Source organism: Rhinichthys klamathensis, unplaced genomic scaffold (assembly GCF_029890125.1).
Source record: "Rhinichthys klamathensis goyatoka isolate OS25496 unplaced genomic scaffold, OSU_Roscu_1.1 h1tg000021l_1, whole genome shotgun sequence".
NCBI classification, from domain to species: domain Eukaryota; kingdom Metazoa; phylum Chordata; class Actinopteri; order Cypriniformes; family Leuciscidae; genus Rhinichthys; species Rhinichthys klamathensis.
In genome coordinates, this window is record NW_026606572.1 from 1555730 (window position 1) to 1576710 (window position 20981).

General features: G+C 35.8%; 1 protein-coding gene across 1 annotated transcript in view; it reads right to left on the minus strand.

The window, feature by feature from the left end:
- Positions 1-18321, minus strand: part of xpo4 (exportin 4) — a 35459-nt gene extending 17138 nt beyond the window's left edge. Inside the window, exons 1-7 of the mRNA XM_056241193.1 lie at positions 18215-18321; positions 13005-13110; positions 10796-10937; positions 10486-10624; positions 9369-9485; positions 8773-8926; positions 1863-1975 (exon numbers count right to left, since the gene is read on the minus strand). Coding sequence (XP_056097168.1) covers positions 1863-1975; positions 8773-8926; positions 9369-9485; positions 10486-10624; positions 10796-10937; positions 13005-13110; positions 18215-18280 — 837 coding nt within the window. The 5' untranslated portion in view covers positions 18281-18321. The remainder of the gene's footprint in view (positions 1-1862; positions 1976-8772; positions 8927-9368; positions 9486-10485; positions 10625-10795; positions 10938-13004; positions 13111-18214) is intronic.
- Positions 18322-20981: the final 2660 nt, after the last annotated feature.

Consider the following 20981-nt stretch of genomic DNA (forward strand, 5'->3'; position numbering starts at 1 on the left):
TAACATTTAAAAAGGAAATAAAAATAAATGTAATACGCAAATAAATTACATGCACTTTAGAATCCAACATACATGTGAAAAATCAAGCATATATATATCTGGTATTTCAGTACGCTTCAAACCCATAACAGCATATCCCATAAAAGACAAATGAGACACTTATGTTTGAACAGCCCTTGACCTCCAGGTCAACAGACTGACCCTTGTTAAGACGGGCGCAGTTTGTCGCCAGTTTACAGATTGCAGCCTCCTCTCAGAAAAGGCATGAATGATGAAGCAGCATATTGGCACCTTGTAGACTCATTCCTGAGCAGCAGAGTGAAGGAAAGTAACATCTAATAGAGCTGTAGAAACCACCCAAGACTGATGGTGGAAAGTAGAGCATTATTTGGCAGCAGACGCCTCAGGGAAACCGTGCAATGGTAATGGAGTAAGAGCGGAACGCTATTTGGCATGTGCATCACTGATGCCGAGGGTAACCTGACGGAATTGTTCCACACACAGTCTCACAGGCATTAGTTCTGTGAGATGTAATGACCCATTAGACTGAATTTATAATGACTTGAAGGTGTATCGTGCAGAATGCATGCATGACTAGTGATCTTCTGGAGATAATAGTCTAAAAATGTATGCTGCTTTAATATAGAGCACAAAGAAAGGAATGATTTCATTCAGCAGATCAAATATGCAAATAAAATGGGTAATTGGGGAATACTAATCAAACAATATTAACAAGAAAAAAAAACATCCACTGCTCTTGACTGGTAATGTTAATCAGCCATCTAAAACTGAACAGTAACATCAAAAAGAAACTATGGATAATAATGGTATAAGATAACAGATTTGCTACTTAGTACAATTCTAACAGCACTGGATCAGTATTCTTGCATATCTAAATAACATTTTGAGTGGAGAAATACGATAATTCATTACCTTATTACTTCACATTTTTCCTTGTGATGGTGTCATTATTGCCGTGAGCAACTCACACAAACATAATAGTTGGAAAATGGTTTGCCCTGGGACAGTTGTGTCACCCAGAGATTCGGTTACAGATGAAGAGCGCAAATTCACATGTATACACAAGTGCAGAAAGTCATCATATATACTGTACCATACACCCTACCATTGAAAATTTGGGGGTCAATAAAGGTTTTTATTTTAAAGAAATGAATCCTTTTATTTAGCAAGGATGCATTAAATTGATCAAAAGTGACAGCAAATATGCTAATGTTACAAAAAATGTATATTTCAAATAAATGCTGTTCTTTTGGACTTTCTAATCAAAGAATCCTGAAAAAACATTTTATCATGGTTTCCACACATATAGTTTTCAATTGTAATATTACATCCCAATTATTTTTTTTTGGTGAGCATAGCAGACTTCAGAAACATTAAAAGATCTTACTGAGCCAAAACTTTTATTGTGACAGACAGATTTTTAGATTTTTTGTGTGCATATTTTTACTTTACATTTTTTCCCCCACAAATCTTCACACAGACCAGACTGGACTGTGTCTTTGACCCCTGTTTCTAAGGCAACACATGATAATGAGCGTTTACTCACCACAAAAACTGCAGCTCATTTAAATCTATATGTGCCTTAGATATTATATAAATGCCTTAGATATATTTATATATATATATTTTTTATTTTTTTTACATCTGCTCAATATCGATCATTTAATACTGTCTGATGCCGTGTCATATGGTCACAACATCAGCGGTTAGAGACAATTATTTGAAAGAAAAAAGCAGGAAGAGAGAACATGAGGAATAAACGCTGAGAGAACGCAGGTAATGAATGAGCAATGTCATAAGAAAAGAGGAAAAAGGAGTAAAAAAAAGCAGGTGGTACTCACAGTGAAGAAAAGGTCCATTACTCTGTGGTCTAGAAGAGTTTCCCTCCAGGAATCAGTTGGCTTGAGCATGACATTCTGAGTCGCTTCAAACATGGCAATGTAGTGCCTCCCCAGTGACACCTCAGTTAAGGACAGAACAGACCTTTCAAAGACCCTTGTATTTCTGTCACTTCTCTCTGGCTGTTCCTCCTGGTCTACACTAAGAGGAGTATGGAAAACTGACGCAGTGAATTTCCCAGAGTCTGTTTTCTACAGCTCTTTCTCTATTGCTCTTCTACAGCGGCACCGTTCCTACTGTTCAATCGTGCTCTCCCCTCCCACTAAATGTTTACCTCAAAATCTCCCCCTTTCCATATGTAGCCCACTGGGAAAAGTGACGGGGGGGAGGGGGGGGGGGGGGGTGAAACGATAAAATGAGAGGAGGAGAAAGAGAGAGAGAGAGAGAAAAGGCTCCCACAGGAATGTCTGATCAAAGCCAGTTACCGGCAAAGGCCACGCATTCCTCTGGGCCGGACCCACAGTCACTCCCAGCAGACAAATGCAAGTGCTCTCTCGCTCACACGCACATTATAGTTTCTGCTCATAACCGCCATATACATAGCCAACTCTAAATCAACATGCACCTATGCTAAATTTGTCATATATCCCAATCATGTTGTTAACAACATGTATTCATTACTTCAATGAGCTCATTGTTTCTGCCTTAAATTAAAGCATTGTTAACTAACTGCATGATTTGTATATGTACATTTCTGAAATCCATAACTCGGACAGTCACCTCTGACAACAGATCATTCTAAATTGTTATGAAGACATGCATTTTCTGTAAAGCTGCTTTGAAACTATATGTATTGTGAAAAGCGCTATACAAATAAATGTGAATTGAATATATCAATGCAAATATCAAAGCAAATTATCTTACACCACACAAATACATGGCGACTCACCTATGAATTCACTATGCAAACACAAGGAAGTGCCAGGTGTTTGACTAGCATGCTGGAGTGCGTTACATCCCCTCTGCCTGAGTCCGTCCTAAGCAGACCTGACTTTATGGCCTCTTAAAAATAGAAAAAGGAGAACTCTGTGTGACCCGTGCTGAGGAGAGAATGGGCCTCAAGGGAGAGTGGCTGGAGCTTGTGTGCTGACCACCAGCGGGCTGATAGCAGCCTGCCACATGAGCGCAGGAGGGAGAGACTGACTGACGGAGGGACGCCAACGAGCACTGACGGGGGATAAACCAGCCGGTCATTTAATGTCACTTGGAGCTATTGCTGGAAAAGTGTACGAGCGTATGAAAAACAGGGAGGGTGACTAAAGATATGACCTCCTGAAACCCAAGCCGGGCTTAGTCATAAACGCACATGACTCGTTTCCACCAGTCCTCGTCCCAGCTGCTGAAGCTACACGAAACACATGACGACCTCAACAAGAAATGTGCAAAACTACATGTCAGGAATCAACTAGCTAGAGGTCATGACCACAAGATGAGTCTCTCAGGGGGCATTCACAAAGGACACGTTATAGTGTTCAACCACAGCTAGACTTAGCTGAAGAAAATACCACAAAAAGGAGCAGTCTCAAGATGTGTTTTTAAAAGTTGAACTACTGTAAACTTGACACAATGAATGAAAAACACTCATGGTGTAAGATGCTGAGAAAACAGCATGAGATGTGATGCAACAGCCAAAGACGCATTTTTGCATGTGCATATCCAGAAACATATATATATATATATATATATATAGCTCAGAATGCAAAGCCCTTTCAATATGGTAAAAGTTTATCCTACATATCTGTTGAATATGCTCTACTGTTCAAGTTTGAGGTCAGTCTATTATGCTAACAAATGCTGCATTTATTTGATAAAAAACCTTGTAAAATAGTAATATTGTGAAATATTATTATAATTTAAAATAACTATTGTCCTTTTTATTTTATTTTTTTAACTTAGTCCTGTGATGGCAAAGCTGAGTTTTCAGCATCATTACTCCAGTCTTCAGTGTCGCATGATCCTTCAGAAATCATTCTAATATGCTGATTTGCTGCTCAAGAAACATTTCTAATATCAATGTTGAAAACAGTTTAATATTTTGTGGAAATTGTGATATCTATAACCAGCCATAGTGAAGTCTGACAGTAATAACTCCTGTAAAAAAAGAGGTGGGGTTCGGACTGTCCTTAATTATAATTTGTACCAACATTAACATACAATACAATTCCTTCACTTTCATACGCACACACTATATTCACATAGAGCTATATACATGGCCTTTCAGATGGAAAGATTTAACATTTATCTGTTCTGTACTTATGGTGTCACATATGAGAGAAAGCAGAACAGGACATGACGACAAAATCTGACTCATGCTGTAGTGTGGAGACAGAGAGAGGATGGAGGGTCAAATGAGTTCAAGGAGTGAATATACAGAGCCATACACATACATCGAGCAGTGTTACTACATTTTAGAAGGCATAGTTTCTTTAGAGATGTGATACTTCGAGAGAAAACTGTACTTTCTAGTTTTAAAAGAATTGAACAGGATATTAAAGCTGCAGTCCGTAGCTTTTTTTGGGTTAAAAATTATCCAAAATACATATTTGAGAAAATACATAACCAGCCAGTGTTCAACTTTATCTGCTTACCTTAGCTCGATTCAAAACGGTAAGCTTGTAATAATGTTTTTAATCCAGTGGTACTGGTGGATTTCCGCGGGAGATTCGAGCATGTCTTTGCGTCATTACGTCACATCTGTACACATAAAGAAGGAGTCTCGGCTAGTATAAGCTATATTGCGTGTGAGGATGTTGGAGGTGGAGATTTACAGCCTTTTCTCACAGCACTTGATATAATTAAACTTATCAATTTGATGGCGGATCCAGAAAGGTTCAAACGACAATTACCAGTGACAAAAGATTCACCCGTAGTAAAATGCAAAAGACTTCGTTCGGACTTCGGAGGGGCTACAGAAAAAAAGAGACTGCAACCGGACCTATGCGAAAACAAGGATAAATATCGGAAGGGCATTACATGTAGTCACGCAATGCTGACGTTGTTAACATTAACAATTTGAGAACAAAGTAGCCTATAATTTGCACGGTTTTGCATGATAAGCGATTGTTAGATTTAATCAGCGCGATTTACTGCAATGTCAGAACCAAAACAAAAGTGGATGTTGCTTACTTGTTCAGATTACATTTTCCGGTGAAAATTATTATGTTGGTCATACTTCCAAAAAGAATAATCTGTGATTCTGAATGCCAGTATCCACACCGGCGCGGTGACTGACAGCCTCACACTCTCCTCAAACATTGTGTTCATCCGCGCTGTGCCGTGTCGAAGTACAACTCACGTAAAGTTGATAATTCCGCGAATGACTGCAATTACAGATTTCTAACCGAGATGGCGACAAAGAGGAAAAACTGCGGACTGCAGCTTTAACAAGCAGGAGTGTGAATGTTTGAGTTGACAGCAAATCACTTCCATTAAACAATTATTGATTTAAAAGCGATTTCTGTACATTCATAAAGATTCCATTTGTTTTGATACACTGATCAGTTTTGATTTAGTAACCTTTTAAAAGTAATCCAATCGACACTCAGTGTTTCTCATTAATTACCTAGTCCTAGATTGTGGTGTTAATTACCCACCAGTCTAAGCTATCCCACCAAAGTTTCATTACGAACCAAAAATATTTTTACACTTCTTATAATAACAAAAGATGTGTTTTGCGCCACTGCTTAGGCAAAGCATCTGTAAATTAAACTAAAATTGGTATTGTGATGATCAAATAGCAAAAAGGCTGCAATTTAATGAAATATGTAATGATTATAATCTACTGCGCAATGCGTTTCAGAGTGAAGTGCGGCACTGTGTGTTCATATACAATTGTGCAGCTAATAATCTGGTTTTCAGCATCTCAAAGTGGCTTAGTTCACAGTAATCGTTGGAGTAAATTTAACTGATAAGCGTTTGCAAACCTGTTATTTTCCGCCATAATAAAAGCTTGAGTGTGATTGAATAAAACTCTTCCAAGTGAAGAAATTGTAATTTTACTACGGTTAAAAAAAAAGCAAAGTTTGAAATATTTACTATTTTACAGTGCAGCAGCTGTGTTACAATAATAATACATTTCTGCCTTAGATTTGATAAGAAGAAAGAGGAAGAAGAAATCATTATTATTTTTATATTCAAATTGTTTGGCTTCCTAAAAACACCTGTGTGACGTCGCAAAATCCTGTGGGAAACAGTCACTACATAAAAGTTTTGTAATTAACTTTTGTTTGGATTTTTCGATTACCTCAAGAACATGTGGAAATAAAGACGACAGAAAAGAAATAAAGTGTGAAGTTTCCACACAATGAAAATACTTTTTCAGTGGTGGCCACTGCAATGAGCTGGCAATTGTGGCAACCATAGGCGTAATTTAGTAGGAACTGGTCTGTATCGGTATCGGCAAGATACTCCTTCCTCATCACAAAATCACTGAATACATGTATATTTGCAGCTCTGTATCTAATAATGATAGCCTGGCTAATAATGGCCAGGTCAATTAAACAAAAGTGGACACTGAAGTGTGATGGTGTTGTGAAGTTGCAGCTGAATGAGAGCTGAAAATGTTTAGCTCAGGACTGCAGACTGCATCAGTCAGGAGGCATTCAGCGAACATAATGATTATGAGAGTGCTGGGAGCTGCCCAGTGCCAGAGAGCAGAGGAGGGATCCAAGGATATTAGGAAGCCTGAGTATCACATCCACCCTCTTAAGATTCCCCTCACAGCCCCATGAACGCCCTTCTCCCCGTCATCGGGCACGGGACAGTGGCCTTACAAAGCTCTCCTCACTCGTGCATGTGTGTCAGAGATGAGGGCTGGCACACAGCCATCTGTCATCTCTCTTCCATTCAAAGCACCTGACCGACTCAAAGCCTGGCCACAACCTGGCCCAGGGTCACTAGGGTCATGGACAGACACACAGAACTTCAGACACTGAGGGGAATCACGTTTAAGACTCACGCAAACGTGTACATGAAAAATGTACATGCGTCAAGTGGGAGTGTGTCATGGACAAATGACACGCATGCCATGGCGGCACTTTGAGGAAAGCAGAGTCTAAGCGGCTGTCAGGAACACACACTAACACACACACACACACGATGGGTCAAGATGGTTTTGAATATGCAAAATATAAATATATATTACATGTAAAGTTACAGTATATCAAATATATAAATATTAAATATATAATAAGATAATTTGATATAAAATATTTTAGATACAATACCGTTCAAATGTTTTTGGCTTTTTTTTGGCAAGAATGCATTCAATTAATCAAAAGAGACAGTAAGACATTTATAATGTTACAAAAGATTTCAGTTTAAAATAAATGTTATTTTGAACTTTCTAATCAGAAAAGAATCCTGAAGGGGGAAAAAAGTACCACTATTTCCAAAAAAATCACAAGCAGCACAACCGTTTTCAACAATATTATAATAACATGATAATAAAAAAAATGTATTCAGCATATTAGGATGATTTTTGAAGGATCATGTGACACTGAAACTAGAGTAATGATGCTGAAAATTCAGCTTTGCCATCACAGGAATAAATTAAATTTTGCAATATATTACAATAGAAAACAGTTATTTTAAATGTATATATTTTTTTACTTATATATATATATATATATATACAATTCTTTATTCTTTTACATTTAAAATGGTGCTTTAATTAGACTTCTGTGAATGCAATAAACAGACATTAAAGAACATTAGTTGACTAGTCATTCACACAACTCAGACTAGTCAATTTTATAAATATCCACGAATAAACTCACACATTCTGTCCTCTCTGTGTCCTTAACAAATGTGCTCTTGGTATCAAAGAACCATCTCCCACTCCAGGACCCAGTGGGCAATTAATATGACTTGAAACTATGCAAACACATCAATGCACAAATGGCCGCCCGACATTCCACCCCAGCACTCAATGAGCTGTGTGTTTAAAGGCACACTTATTGAGCACGATAAGGGCTTGGCACAGGCCTCCTTTGTAAGTGATACGTGACCCTGGTTGGCATAGACGCCAGCTCAGATCTCTTTAAAGAGACACAGAGACACAAAGTCAGCCTGAGTGGGATTAACACCTCACAGAGCTAAAACACACAGACGCACGCGCACCATCAATCACAGCTCATGATTTAGGACTAACACTAGCACATGCTAACAGCAAAAGAAAATGAGTCTGACACACGAAGACAGAAGTAAAACTAAGAAAACCAAACCTTTAAAATTGATGTGAATATATTAAAAGACTGAAACTCTGGGAAATACTTTCTAATTCCTCTAAATTTGTGGCTTCAAGCAGGTGAACTTTTTTTTATGCTTGGAATAAGTTAATTTTTTAATGAGCAAAAAGAACTTTGCCTGGATCCGGTTCGGTGGGCGTGATTATTTTGCTACAACTGCTAAGAAGGTTGAGAATGATTATCACATTATAACTTGTCTATTATTAATCCAAAAATAAGTCACAGTTAATTTTCTTTCTTAACCTTTGCGCCTCTAAAACATTTGCAGCTTCAGCCCAGGTCTAGCGTTCCCTTGTGCTCTCAAGGACACAAATCGGTCCGTGTAACGCTTCACAATTCAATTTTCAGACCATACAATGCAAATGCAAAAATGAAAAATTGAAACCAGACGTTCATTTTTCTTGTTTTTCCAGTTACATTATCAATAGATAGTTGCCTTTTTCTCCCGTTTTTTTTTTTTCTTCAATTTTCCTTGTGCTAAATTGTGACTTCAGAAACAAACATTTGAATAAATGAAATCGAACTGATTTTCTGATTTTCTGTCCAAAGTCATGGCTACAAACATAAGCAAAAAATATAAAAAAGTCACTTTATGAAAGGATATGATTGGGTGGAAGAAAGTTCCAGCTGAGCACTTGATTGGCCAGTGCAAGGTAGCGTTGGAACACACAGGACATCTGAGCGTTGAGGTTCTCCCTCCGACTAAACTCCTGCAGGACCTCCATGGTGAGCATGAAGATCTGCATGAGGTCGTCCTCCTTATATTTGAAAGTATATTAAAATAGAAAATAATCATTTTAAATTGTAATAATATTTCACAATATTACTGTTATTTATTTGTAATATTACTTGATGAGCATAAGAGACTTTGTGTGTATATGTATACTTGAAATACAAAAAATAACTAAAGCTAAATAAACGACAACTAATAAATTAAAATGAATTAAAACGCCAAAAATACACAATATTACTAAAACTTTAAAATGAAAGAAAACAGAAAATGTAAAAATAAAATCCAATTCAAAATATTAACAAAAACTACAATAGTACATCAATGATACTAATATAACACTGCTTCAGGTTCACTTTTACACATTATATTTTTGCCTAGTATTACAGGTTAATGTAACAGCTAGCCCTGGGTCAATACACCTGATATCAAAAAGACACAAGGAGAATAATAGGAACAAAAGGACAAACCTGAAAGATGCGTTTGCAGCTTCCGTGGAACTCCATACTGAGGCCGATGTTACTTGTCTTACTAGAGCTGGAGAACTCACTCAACAGAGCCGTCAGGATGGAGCAGGCCAGTGTTTGCTAGCAGGACAGATACAGACATGCACAGTGACACAACCTTATTACCCATCAAGCCAAAATAGGTTAAATATCTTAGGAAACATATCCTACAGAAACGTAAAATATTTATTTCAATCAATATTGGCACTAAATATATTAAACAAGGCCAAAAGTTTTCCAATGGCTTCATTTTTGCTGTATAAAGTACAATCATGAGTCATGACTAGGCATTTGATTCACCACATATTGAATCTATTACCTGAAATTGGACAAATTTAAAACATGAAACAGGAGCGCCCTCTGCAGGAAACAGTGTGTACTCTATTTTTTGTATGTAAAACATTTTTGTTTAGGAGCACTCAAACAAATCCATTTTTAGGGGCACACTGGTCATACAGTCATAGTGTCACATACAACACATTAGGTACTCCACATGTTCTGACCAATAAAGGTTTTTTTTATTGCCATATTGATTTTTTAAACAGTCAAAGTAAAAAAAAAAAATATATATATTATATGTATTATATGTTCTCTGTAGTCTATATATATATATATATATATATATATAGACTACAGAGAAATTTTGAAGACAATGTATTCACTAATTTCCAAAACCTGACTAGAATCTGTTATGCGTATCTGTTATGAAATATGATTAAGAACTTTCAAATATGAATGTATATATATGAAATTCTATTAATAAAACTATTCGCATTTGTTGATCATTATTCATGTTTGTTAATGTTATTCATTCAAATTGCTATAAAGCAGTTAATAAAAAAAAAAATACTGCCCTCATATATACAAGCCCTACTAGAGTGAAAGCTGTGGTCATAAATATAATTAATGTTATGCGATGTTTGCCTAGACCTGGCTAAGCATTTTCAAGTAGAAGACTACCATTAATGTTATTAACTGAAGGAATCATTTGCATACAACATTTAATGAGCCTTTGTTGAATTATAGTTTGATATCGCAGTAAACTCTCACGGCTTTCATCCATGTGATACGCAAGTCTTACCACTGTGGGGTTGCCGCTGCTGATGAGCTGGCTGACCTCATGGAAGATGCTCTTACAGTTGATGGATTTGTCGAGAGAGCCTCTCTTCACTATTACCGCTACTGCTAACAGGATCTGCTCTCGAACGTACTTCTGCAGACTGCAGTGAAGCAGAAAGAGATTTACACAATTCAGTTACACTACAATGCAGTTACACAAAACGCTTTTACTGAGCCAAGCTGAATATAGGCTATACCAGAGATGGGTTTCAGAAGTTATCCAGAGGTACAATCGTATGTTGTCACACTTTCATGTTCATTCACACACTTACTTTGGTCTCTGTAAGACGTAGGTGAGGAGGAATGTTCTGAGGGATTCAATGCTGTTCTTCTCCAGAAGGATCCATTCTCTAACCACAGCCTCCATGATGGCTGTGGCTGCCTGGAACAACACATAGTCCACTTTACTAGTCTCTGAGGAGAAAGAAAGACAACATTCATTTATTATTATTCATTCATTTTTTGCTCTTACAACATTATAGTACACTCTAAACAAAGTTTAAGATGCTCCTGAAATTCACACCAGAGATTGAGTTTATGTGTTAAAAATGCTTAACACTACAAAGCGTGACATACAAGATAATATCATCAAATAAAAATCATAGAAAGTCATAAAAATCTTTTTTTTAATAAACAGTTCACTAAACTGATTTTTTTTTTTAATCTTTACAAGTTTGCAAGTGATTTTTGTTGAGTATCATATTTGATACATCATGCTTTTGTGGCTCATATAGTATGATATAGGGGAAAATGACGCTCATATTCTCGAGAAGAAAAAAAAAGTCTATTCAGAGGCAGTTGCTGATGTTTGTATGGTCTTAACATAATAGCTTGTAAGAGAGAGATTGAGAGATGTACAAATAAACATTACTGCAGTCCAGTAAACGTTCATTTTACTAAATATATTATTAACATTATAAAAGTAATTTTTACATTTACTTCATACATTTTTTTATATAAAATTTCACAACAAATTAACGTGTACAATGATCTGAAGGACGTTTTTAAAATTATATTAAAAGGGCCTTTTACATGCTAAAAATGTATGAACTATTAATCCGACAGCAAAAGGCATATAGTAGATTGTGTACAACAGGTTCTTCAGCAAAATTGGTCATGTTGATAATTTAAAGGCCTTCAAAATGTATGAATCAAATATGACACAGAAGACTTTATAGCATTAAGATTCTACCAGAATTCTCAATGAGAAGTCAAGTCAGTTTTATTTGTGTAGCTTTTCAAAATACTAACTGTTTAAAAGCAGCTTTACAAAAAATTGAGTTTCAGAGAATGTACTTACAATTTATGTAGTTTATGAGTTTTGTAGCTTTTAATCAATTTGTTTTAACTTTGACAACATTCATATTCTGGCATACGTCTAAAAGTTATACAAATTTAAAATGTATAGTCTGTTTTATGAGGAGACTGGCAAGTCACTGGTGACCTCAAAGATGTATGACCCAAAACAGGGTTTTTCCTGCATTGAAAATGTTTTGGCAGTCAGTCACCAAAATAAATCTTTGTCCCGCCAAAGAAAGAATTATTTGATCATTTAATGTGACGATACCGGCCGGTCTGCAGCACCAGTACCCGCTGATAGCCGGCTGCTTTAAAACACTCCCGTGAGTGTTTGTGTGAGCGAAGAGCGTCAAAGGTTTCCATTTACAACATGTTTATGCAGCATTGAATTTTGCAGCCAATCACAGACATATTTGTTGAGCGCATGGATGCAAGAATGGCCAATCAGATGCGTTTAATTTAGAATCTCAAAACGCCAGTTTTTTTCAGTGCGAGTTCTGCATGATTGCGAATCCTTTCGTTATAACCAACAAAGTATAAACACAATGTCAACGAGATTTTCGCAAGAGTGCAGCTTTGTTTACCTCAAGTAATTACCTGAAGTATGTCAGCTTCAGTGATTATAATGGCAGCGATTTTCACTCGCTTTGTGAAAATAATATATATTTTTCATGCTGCTTACTACACATGGCAAAGTTTCTGGATTGACAACCGTATTTAAATGCACGATTGACTCCGATTGACTGAAAACCATAGCAATGGAAAGAGCAGATACTGTTACGTCAAGTTATCTATGCATAAAGTCTTGAAGAAATGCAATATAATAGACCTGCCACCTTTTCTATGTAATGTGTCACATTGTTGTTATTTTTATTACTAACTTTTCAAATATGTCACTCAGTGAGGTTTTACATATAAATGTACAGATTTTAAAATGTAAAAGAGTTAAGCACTTTTTTATGATTTGTCTTGACAGTGGTTATTTTATTTATTTCATGAATAAATAGGATAAGTTATTATCAAAAACTGTTTCTTTGCATTTATTCTAGATTTATTGTCAGCACTGACCTCGCACTTTGTACTGCGTGCGCATATGACTGTATTCATCCGCCACCAACAACAACAACACAGTAGAGTCAGTACTAGTTGCAGTGTCTGTCAGATCTGAGAGCTGAGACTCACCGAGGATGTGTTTGCAGACAGCAAAGGGGGATTTTGACTTCCTGAAGGACAGGAATATGTGCTCTGCATGCTGCCTCTGTTCTGTGCTGACCATGGACGGCGGTGCCTGTGAACACATTCATAGGAGGGGTTAAACGTTTGTGTGCTTGAACATGTTACACTGGTCAAATATCACACATGTACACCAAAACAAACAATGAGCTAAAGTCATTTTAGATTTTGGTCATATCCATCTCTAAGTATTTAAATAAATAAATAAATAAATAAATGTTTTAAAATTTGTCTTTATTTCAATTATTATAGTCACTTCTGCTCACCAAGACTGCATTTACTTGATCAAAAATACAGTAAAAACAGTAATACTGTGACATATTGAAATAATACTCCAGTCATCAGTCCTTCAGAAATCATTCTAATATGCTGATTCACATTTCTTACTACCGGTATCAATGTTTCATTAATGCTGCTTAATTTTATTTTTTTCAAAAGAACAGCAATTATTTGAAATAGAAATCTTTTGTAACATTTTAAATGTCTTTAGTGTCGTTTTTGATCAATTTAATGCATCTTTGCTGAATAAAGTATTAAATAAAAATCTGAGCCCAAACATTTGAACGATAGTCCATATTGTATTTATTTAGTTTTTCAATAGTTCTTTAGTGTCTTTTAGTCTCAACCAAATGAGAAATACTACACCAGGCTAAATTACAAGCATTTCAAAATCATAACAGGTCACTGACAAAATGGTAAAAGAGCCTCCAACAGTTATGACAAAAATCAAGCATTTCTGTTCCCATTGAAGCAACACACAATACACATATGAACACATCCAGTCCGGTCTGCTCTGTGAACACATCATCACACACTTGAGTCATAACATTAAACATCACATTCCCTTCCTAATTACAGCAAAGCAGTCATCCACCTCATAGTAACCAGACTAGAGAGAAGAGGGCATAATTTCATACATGCACACACACACACACACAGATCACCTGACGCGCGTCACCAGGCACATAAAACGAACACAAGCTGCAGAACAGAAACATTTTCCTCAGATCCACCCTTCGCAGCATGAGAGAGCCACAGGACATGATGTCAGACTGTACAACAACTGCAGACCTCTATTCTTGAGTACCAACAGTAGGCATTAGAAAAATCTGCCACTTCTCTAACACAAATATCAAATCCCATCTGCCAGTTGAAGCCTATTAGCCTAGGCTACAAGAACAACAGTGATTACACCCAATCAACTCTTGTGAATCCTGCAAACTTCTGCTTCATTAGCTCCACGGTTTCAATCTGGTCTGATGCCATGGAAACATCAACATGAACAAGAATATAGTCCAGTGGTCCACAACAGGTGGTCTACAGCTGTACTGCAGGTTCCACTTGCGATCGTTTGATCACAAACAAATTTGTGTGGAAAAAATTCAAATGTAGAAATTCATTATTTTTTTATATATATATTCAGTTATTTTAATTTTTAGCAATTTTGTCATGCTTTTTTTCCATTTTTTTAGCTTTTTTTTTCCAGTTAGTAATTTTTAATGCTTCAACTTAAACTTATTTCAGTTATATTTGTATTTTATTTCAAATAACAAAACTGTTTTTAATTGTTTCATTATTTTAATAATTAAAAGTCTGTACTATGCTCTTGTTATTACAGGTCAGGATAAAATGTAACATTTTATGTTACATAAAATAAATAAATAAAATATACGCCAAGGTGTCCTTGGCCTGAAAAACACTGAATCCCCTGATTTAGTCCAAATCAATCATGAAAAGCTTTAATGTCATGATCTACTGTTCTTTTGAAGCGGCTCAACATGGCAGAAATAGCAGGTCCTGAACCTATATTTGTGCTCTATTTAAATGTTTCTGGTCACCAGCCTATCTGCCTACTGTGTATATTGATTGCTTCGCTCTTGCAAAAGGATCCGGAATATGGATATGTCAAGAATATGGAGAATTATTCAACACAGCGGGACAGTTGTTCTTTGGGCAGGCTGATACGAACGTATATATGACATGTCAGCAATTGCTAAATTCAAAATTATCATAGCATAAGCTATATATCAGGATTTATTTTTGCAAATAGCATGTTTATATGAATGTTTTTTACCCATACATGCTTAAAATGTGTTCTCTAGTCATCTTGACTGTGTCAATTATAAATTCTCACACACATTAGCAGTATAATTGAAATTAATTCATCAATGTATTGATTTAATACTGTGATGAAAGTGTAGTGATACTACACTTTAATGATACTAGGGGTGGGCGATATAGCCTCAAAATTATATCACGATATTTCAAGATTATTTGCGATAATGATATTTATGACGATATAGAAAATCTTTTTTTTTTCTTTTTCTCATTACCTTTATCTCGCCTAAATGTTTGCTCACTCATTGTGTTTTTACAATGGGGTAATTTTGTTGTGTTTACACAACACAAGGAAGCTTGATTTCAATCTTTGAATTAAATTGAAAAAAAGTAGCAAAAATCTATAAAAAAAAAAAAAAAGATACAAATAAAGAAAAAAGTTTTTGGGTAGGTCTAACACTAGTATTCAGAAATACTACAGAAACTGAATAAAGTAATCACATGTAAAATAACAGTCTTTTAGTTCTGATTCCTGACTAAACGAAATACATAGGCTATTAATTCTCATTCCTTACAATTAAAGCTATCTTTTGTTGTTTTGACGACAACATTAATGACAGATACATGTGGCTGCTGTCACTTTTACTGCTAGTGCACTGATCCATTGCTGTTTTCATTATACTGTCTGTCACACGCGTTTTACATAACCGACTGTGTTTACAAGTATACTTACCAAGACCGGAATTTTGACACAATTTTGCGTTTGTGACATGCGCCATACGTCATCGCGTCTTGTATCATTGATATCGCTATATCATTGATATCGCGATATGACACTTTTTTTCTTTGTTAAAATTTATACCGGTATTATCGTGAACGGTATGATATGGCACACCCCTAAATGATACACCTACTATCTAGCACCCTTTAGTGATTATTAGTATGCATAAGCATGACTGCAGTAATATCAGTGAGTCTGAATGATGATCAGGGCTCTTTAACAATAAATTAATACCTGATCTCCACTTTTAATGACTGACTTTTCAGCTATCTAAAAAATAACCATGACAAAATCTAGAGTCTCCTGACTTCATAGCCACTAATCTACTCAGGCTTCAGGCTAGATGAATGGAGAGAATTATCAAGAGATTAAAGAACTATGAATAATTAAGATACATTGTCAGGATCACTTCTACTAAGGTCTGTAAATTAATTGCAGCCTTAAGTTTAAACCTGATGGCAGCCAAAATATGTTTAAAGTATTTTAGTAATTTTATGAAAAATCAGGAAAAAGGAAGGCAGTAAACCAAAAAAAGTGAAAGACAACAAACTGGCTGCTCATAATCTCAATCTAAAAAAAAAAATATATATATATATATATATATATATATATATATAATATATATGTATATTATGATGAAATACAGAGGGCATCCAATCAATTTAAAACAGGGGATCTTTCCAGTTACAAGAAATAATTATTCATATATATGCACAACACCGTTCAAAAGTTTGGGGTCAGTACCATTTAAAAAAATATTTGTAAACAAAAATGATGCATTAAATTGATCAAACGTGACAGTAAAGTTTCTATTTCTCTACAGTTTCTATTTCACACAAAACTTTGTTCATCAATGAATTCTAAAAATATGCATCAGTTTTTCACAAAAATATTAAACAGAAAATGTTTTAAACAGTTAATATGATAATTGTGACACTGGAGTAATGATGCTGAAAATTCTGCTTTGATCACAGGAATAAATTACATTTTACAATATATATACATAGAAAACAAGTTATTTTAAATTATAATAATTGCGAAATAGTACCGCTTTTACTGTATTTTTGATCAAATAAGAAAAAAAATCTTGCCAACCTTGCCAAAAAGGTTTTGAACACTAGTTTAAATACATTATTTTCTACAGAGACCTCAGAGTATTTACATTGTTACTAAAACAGTATGAAAAATATTTTCAAGAAGACAGCAGTTTGAGATGATCGCCATAGGTCACTAACTATCCCTACTCGTTCAACAGAAGTGAAAGCTGTTCCTGTTGTTATTACCAAAATTCACCCACAGCCTTGTCAATTTATAATGCACTCGCTTTATAATAATTGCATTTATTCACACATTCAAGTTTAGTGTAGTGTAAAGTAAACAGCTCATTTAATACAAACGACTTGATGCCATACATGATCTCTACTCTCTCTAAATATCAATATCAGCAATTAAAAACTAATAACAGAAGTCTGCAATACCACTAAAATGTTATGTGAAATTAAAATCAAAACCCTGGACTAACAGCTTCACAGAGTATTACAGCCAAACTGATTCACCAACTTAAAACATTGCATTGAAAATCAAAAACGAATTTTCAGTCTTAATTCATAAGTACATGAATGAGACTGCCATGCGATTTTAACAATGCAGTAACAACCGCACACACTGCTCAATGCTCGTGTTATTCTGTCCGTATGATGCCCAGAAATGCCGCCTAGTCGGGTAACCCCCAGGTTGAGCGACACTGCTAGTGAACTGCACAGGCCATCATCTAACTACACATGTCCTGCTCTCAACTTCCAACAGTGTAACTAATCAACTCTTTTAACGGCAGAGAATTAAGGATATGGTGTTGATATGAAATAAATAATAAGCTAAAAGTTTATCTGGTCCCCTGAAGCTTTGCTAAACATGTGCTTGAGCAAACATGCGGCTGAATCAACAGCGTGTGAAACTACAGCAGCTGATGGAGAAACTCCAGCAGACACACTTCAACTCATCCAGCGCGCTTTAACAAGGCTGGAGGATCAAACTAGGCCTCTGAGACACATCACCTGAGCTCACAGCGATCATTATACACTGACTGTGTCACCAGAGTGGTGCTATTATGATGATGAAGAAGATGGTGATGATGAAGGTGATGGTGGCTGCGCTGGGCTTCTGCGGGATGGAGTGAATCGAGCACTGCGCCACGCACCGCTCCGCGTTTATCGAGGCTTTCCCCGCTAACTGACGACCAGGAAGAGCCCCTCAGAGTGAACCCACACACAGAGCTAACAGCACACTGACAGAGACGTGAAAACAGCGGCGAAATGCTCACCATTAAAACTTTGGCAGCGCTTTCCAGCTGTGAAATCACTTCTGGTGCACCGACCGCCGCCATCATGGTCGTTCTTCAGTGACGCGCCATGCACTGCATTGTGGGATTAAGCAGCACTTCGGGCCAGTGAGTTTACGGGCACTTTTTGGCAGACAGCTCTGATGCCCTCTTACAGGTTATGTAATACATGATATGGCACTCACTGGATGTTATACCTTTTGCTCATTCTGTTTTAACTAATGTATTATTTGACTTTTTTTTATTTTTTATTAATTCACGGTTTTCTTGTCGATTTGCATTTGATGTGTAGGCTACACACTTGTACAAGCACTATCAATTTCACTATCAATAGTAATTGCTTTTTTGTGTTTATCTTAATAGGCCATGTATGTATAAAACTGATTTTATACTGATTTAACATATTTATTCACTAAAAAAAATCCCAATTAAGTGTGCAGGTGTATTCTATCATTTGGATGGCTCAATGAAACCACTACATGGCTTCTAGAAGAGATTTTAAAAAGTTCAGTTTTGGTCAGAACTGTTACTGGTGGAAAATTCTCTCTCTCTCTCTATATATATATATATATACACACACACAGACAGACACAGAATACATAATGTATACATACATAATGTGTGTATAATATATACACACACACTATGAGGCAATAATTCATGCATTTGTACTTTTATTTAATGTAACATATCTTGAAATATACAATTTATGAAAAGGGGATTTTTCATACTAATCACAAATGTGACCACAGATATATTCAGATTTTTGTAATTATTGCTCTCTCTCTCTCATATAAATCATGATCTCAATCTTAACAATACCTTAATAATAGATCATTTAAATGTATGCACCAAGTTGTATTTGTATGATGACAGGTTTTTGAGATGAGCAAACTGGAATTAAGGTGCTCTGGCCATGTGGCTGTTTACATAGCCATGTCAAAATGTTCATATACATAATCAAGACTGCACTTGATATAAACTGTGTAAAATACACCCCTTCAACTTTAAAGTAAATTTAGTTATTGGTGGGAAAAAATGGAAGACATTCACGCTCTGATGTTTTACACTAGCTAAACGTATCTTGGCCCAGACATCTCTACAGATGCACACACTGACACACACACCCACCACCACTCATTTAACAATACTCAAAACAAGAGGACGATTTGTTTAATTTAATTTAGACATACATTTACACATGAGGACAGCAAAGCATTTCTTAAACATTCTCAATTCATTCATACATACATGTAAAAAAAATGAGATATAAATCCAAATGCATACTGTCTGTAATACTGTAGACATGGGGGTTCAAAAGTTAGCTCAGAAAAGAGAAAAATAAAGAAAAGGATACAAAAAATATGTATATCTGTATAAATATATGTTCAATAGTAACAGAATTGTATAATACAGGTAAAAGATTACAAACGTCAAAAAGTCCCAACCCATTCTTCCATTAAAATACAAAAACATACATTAGAGGAAAAAGTCCCGTCATCACACAGTTCTAAATACAGTCAAAGATTGTCAGTCAACATTTTCAAAAGTAAAACACAGAATCCATCATAACCACAACACACTAATTACATTCAAACCCTAAACCTGACTCTGTGAGAGATTTGTAGAAAGCTCATGCGGAGTGGTCCATTCTGACGAATATGGGGTAGCAAAACATCTGCAACACTTGCCGTCACACTCCCATTGAGCTCACTGGTTTGACTGGACCAAAGGCATGATACCGATTTGAGTTGGCATATACAATGTCTCGGAAATATATTTGTTAAGGTTTCACTTAACTTTTAGGAGTGATCGTATACTGACACAATATATAAAGCAAATGTGAATGGATCATCATCGACTTATTTTTAAGCTCTTCCAGTCAGCGGTCATACGGGGTAGTTTGACAATATTGACTGCAAGCACGGAACCACATGATTGTCAGCCAGCTTGAGAGATAATTCATGCAGTGAGCAATCATCACTACAAATTAGATCACAATTAAATGGACTTATCACAGAAATTCAAAACAATCCTTATCATTGACCAAATGCATACAATGCGTTTCCATATCCACCCTGCCATGACATCCATACATCTCCTTCAGAGTCTCAATGACAATCATTCTTGCTTCTTTTTTGTCTTTCAAAAAAGACAATCATTCATTCTTGGTTTCTTTTTTTGCCTTCCTCAAGCTATCCCACAAAAAAAACCACCGCCTCTCTTACAGTCAGGACCTGCCTGAGAGCAAGAAGTGACTGCGTTTCCATCTTCTCCTGAAATACTGATCAGCACATGGTACACACACCCACACATTCATTAGAAGGCACATAGTTCATCTTACACCAGATCAATCACACTGACAATCAAAACCACACTTTATACACAAAGAGAGAAATTATAAATGAAAGTACGATGATAATGTACTTTATAGTGTAATATTAATAATAATAATAAGCAGCATTGGGTCATGAAACTATACTGAAAATATATAAATCAATACAATATATACTTTTAGATGGCATAATTCAGTTTTAAAGTAATAAAGGCTATTTGTTGTATTTAGAAAACTATATTGTATTTTCTGTATTGCACATAGTCATACCATCAGATACATTTTTCTTTTGCCACTTCTTCACCATTTTCTGCCTCAAAGTATTCTTTACATTTCAGTCAGAGACTGTCTTGTTATAATACTGTGCTGTGTGATCACGTTGAAATGGTGCAGCAGCCTCGATGACAAAACATT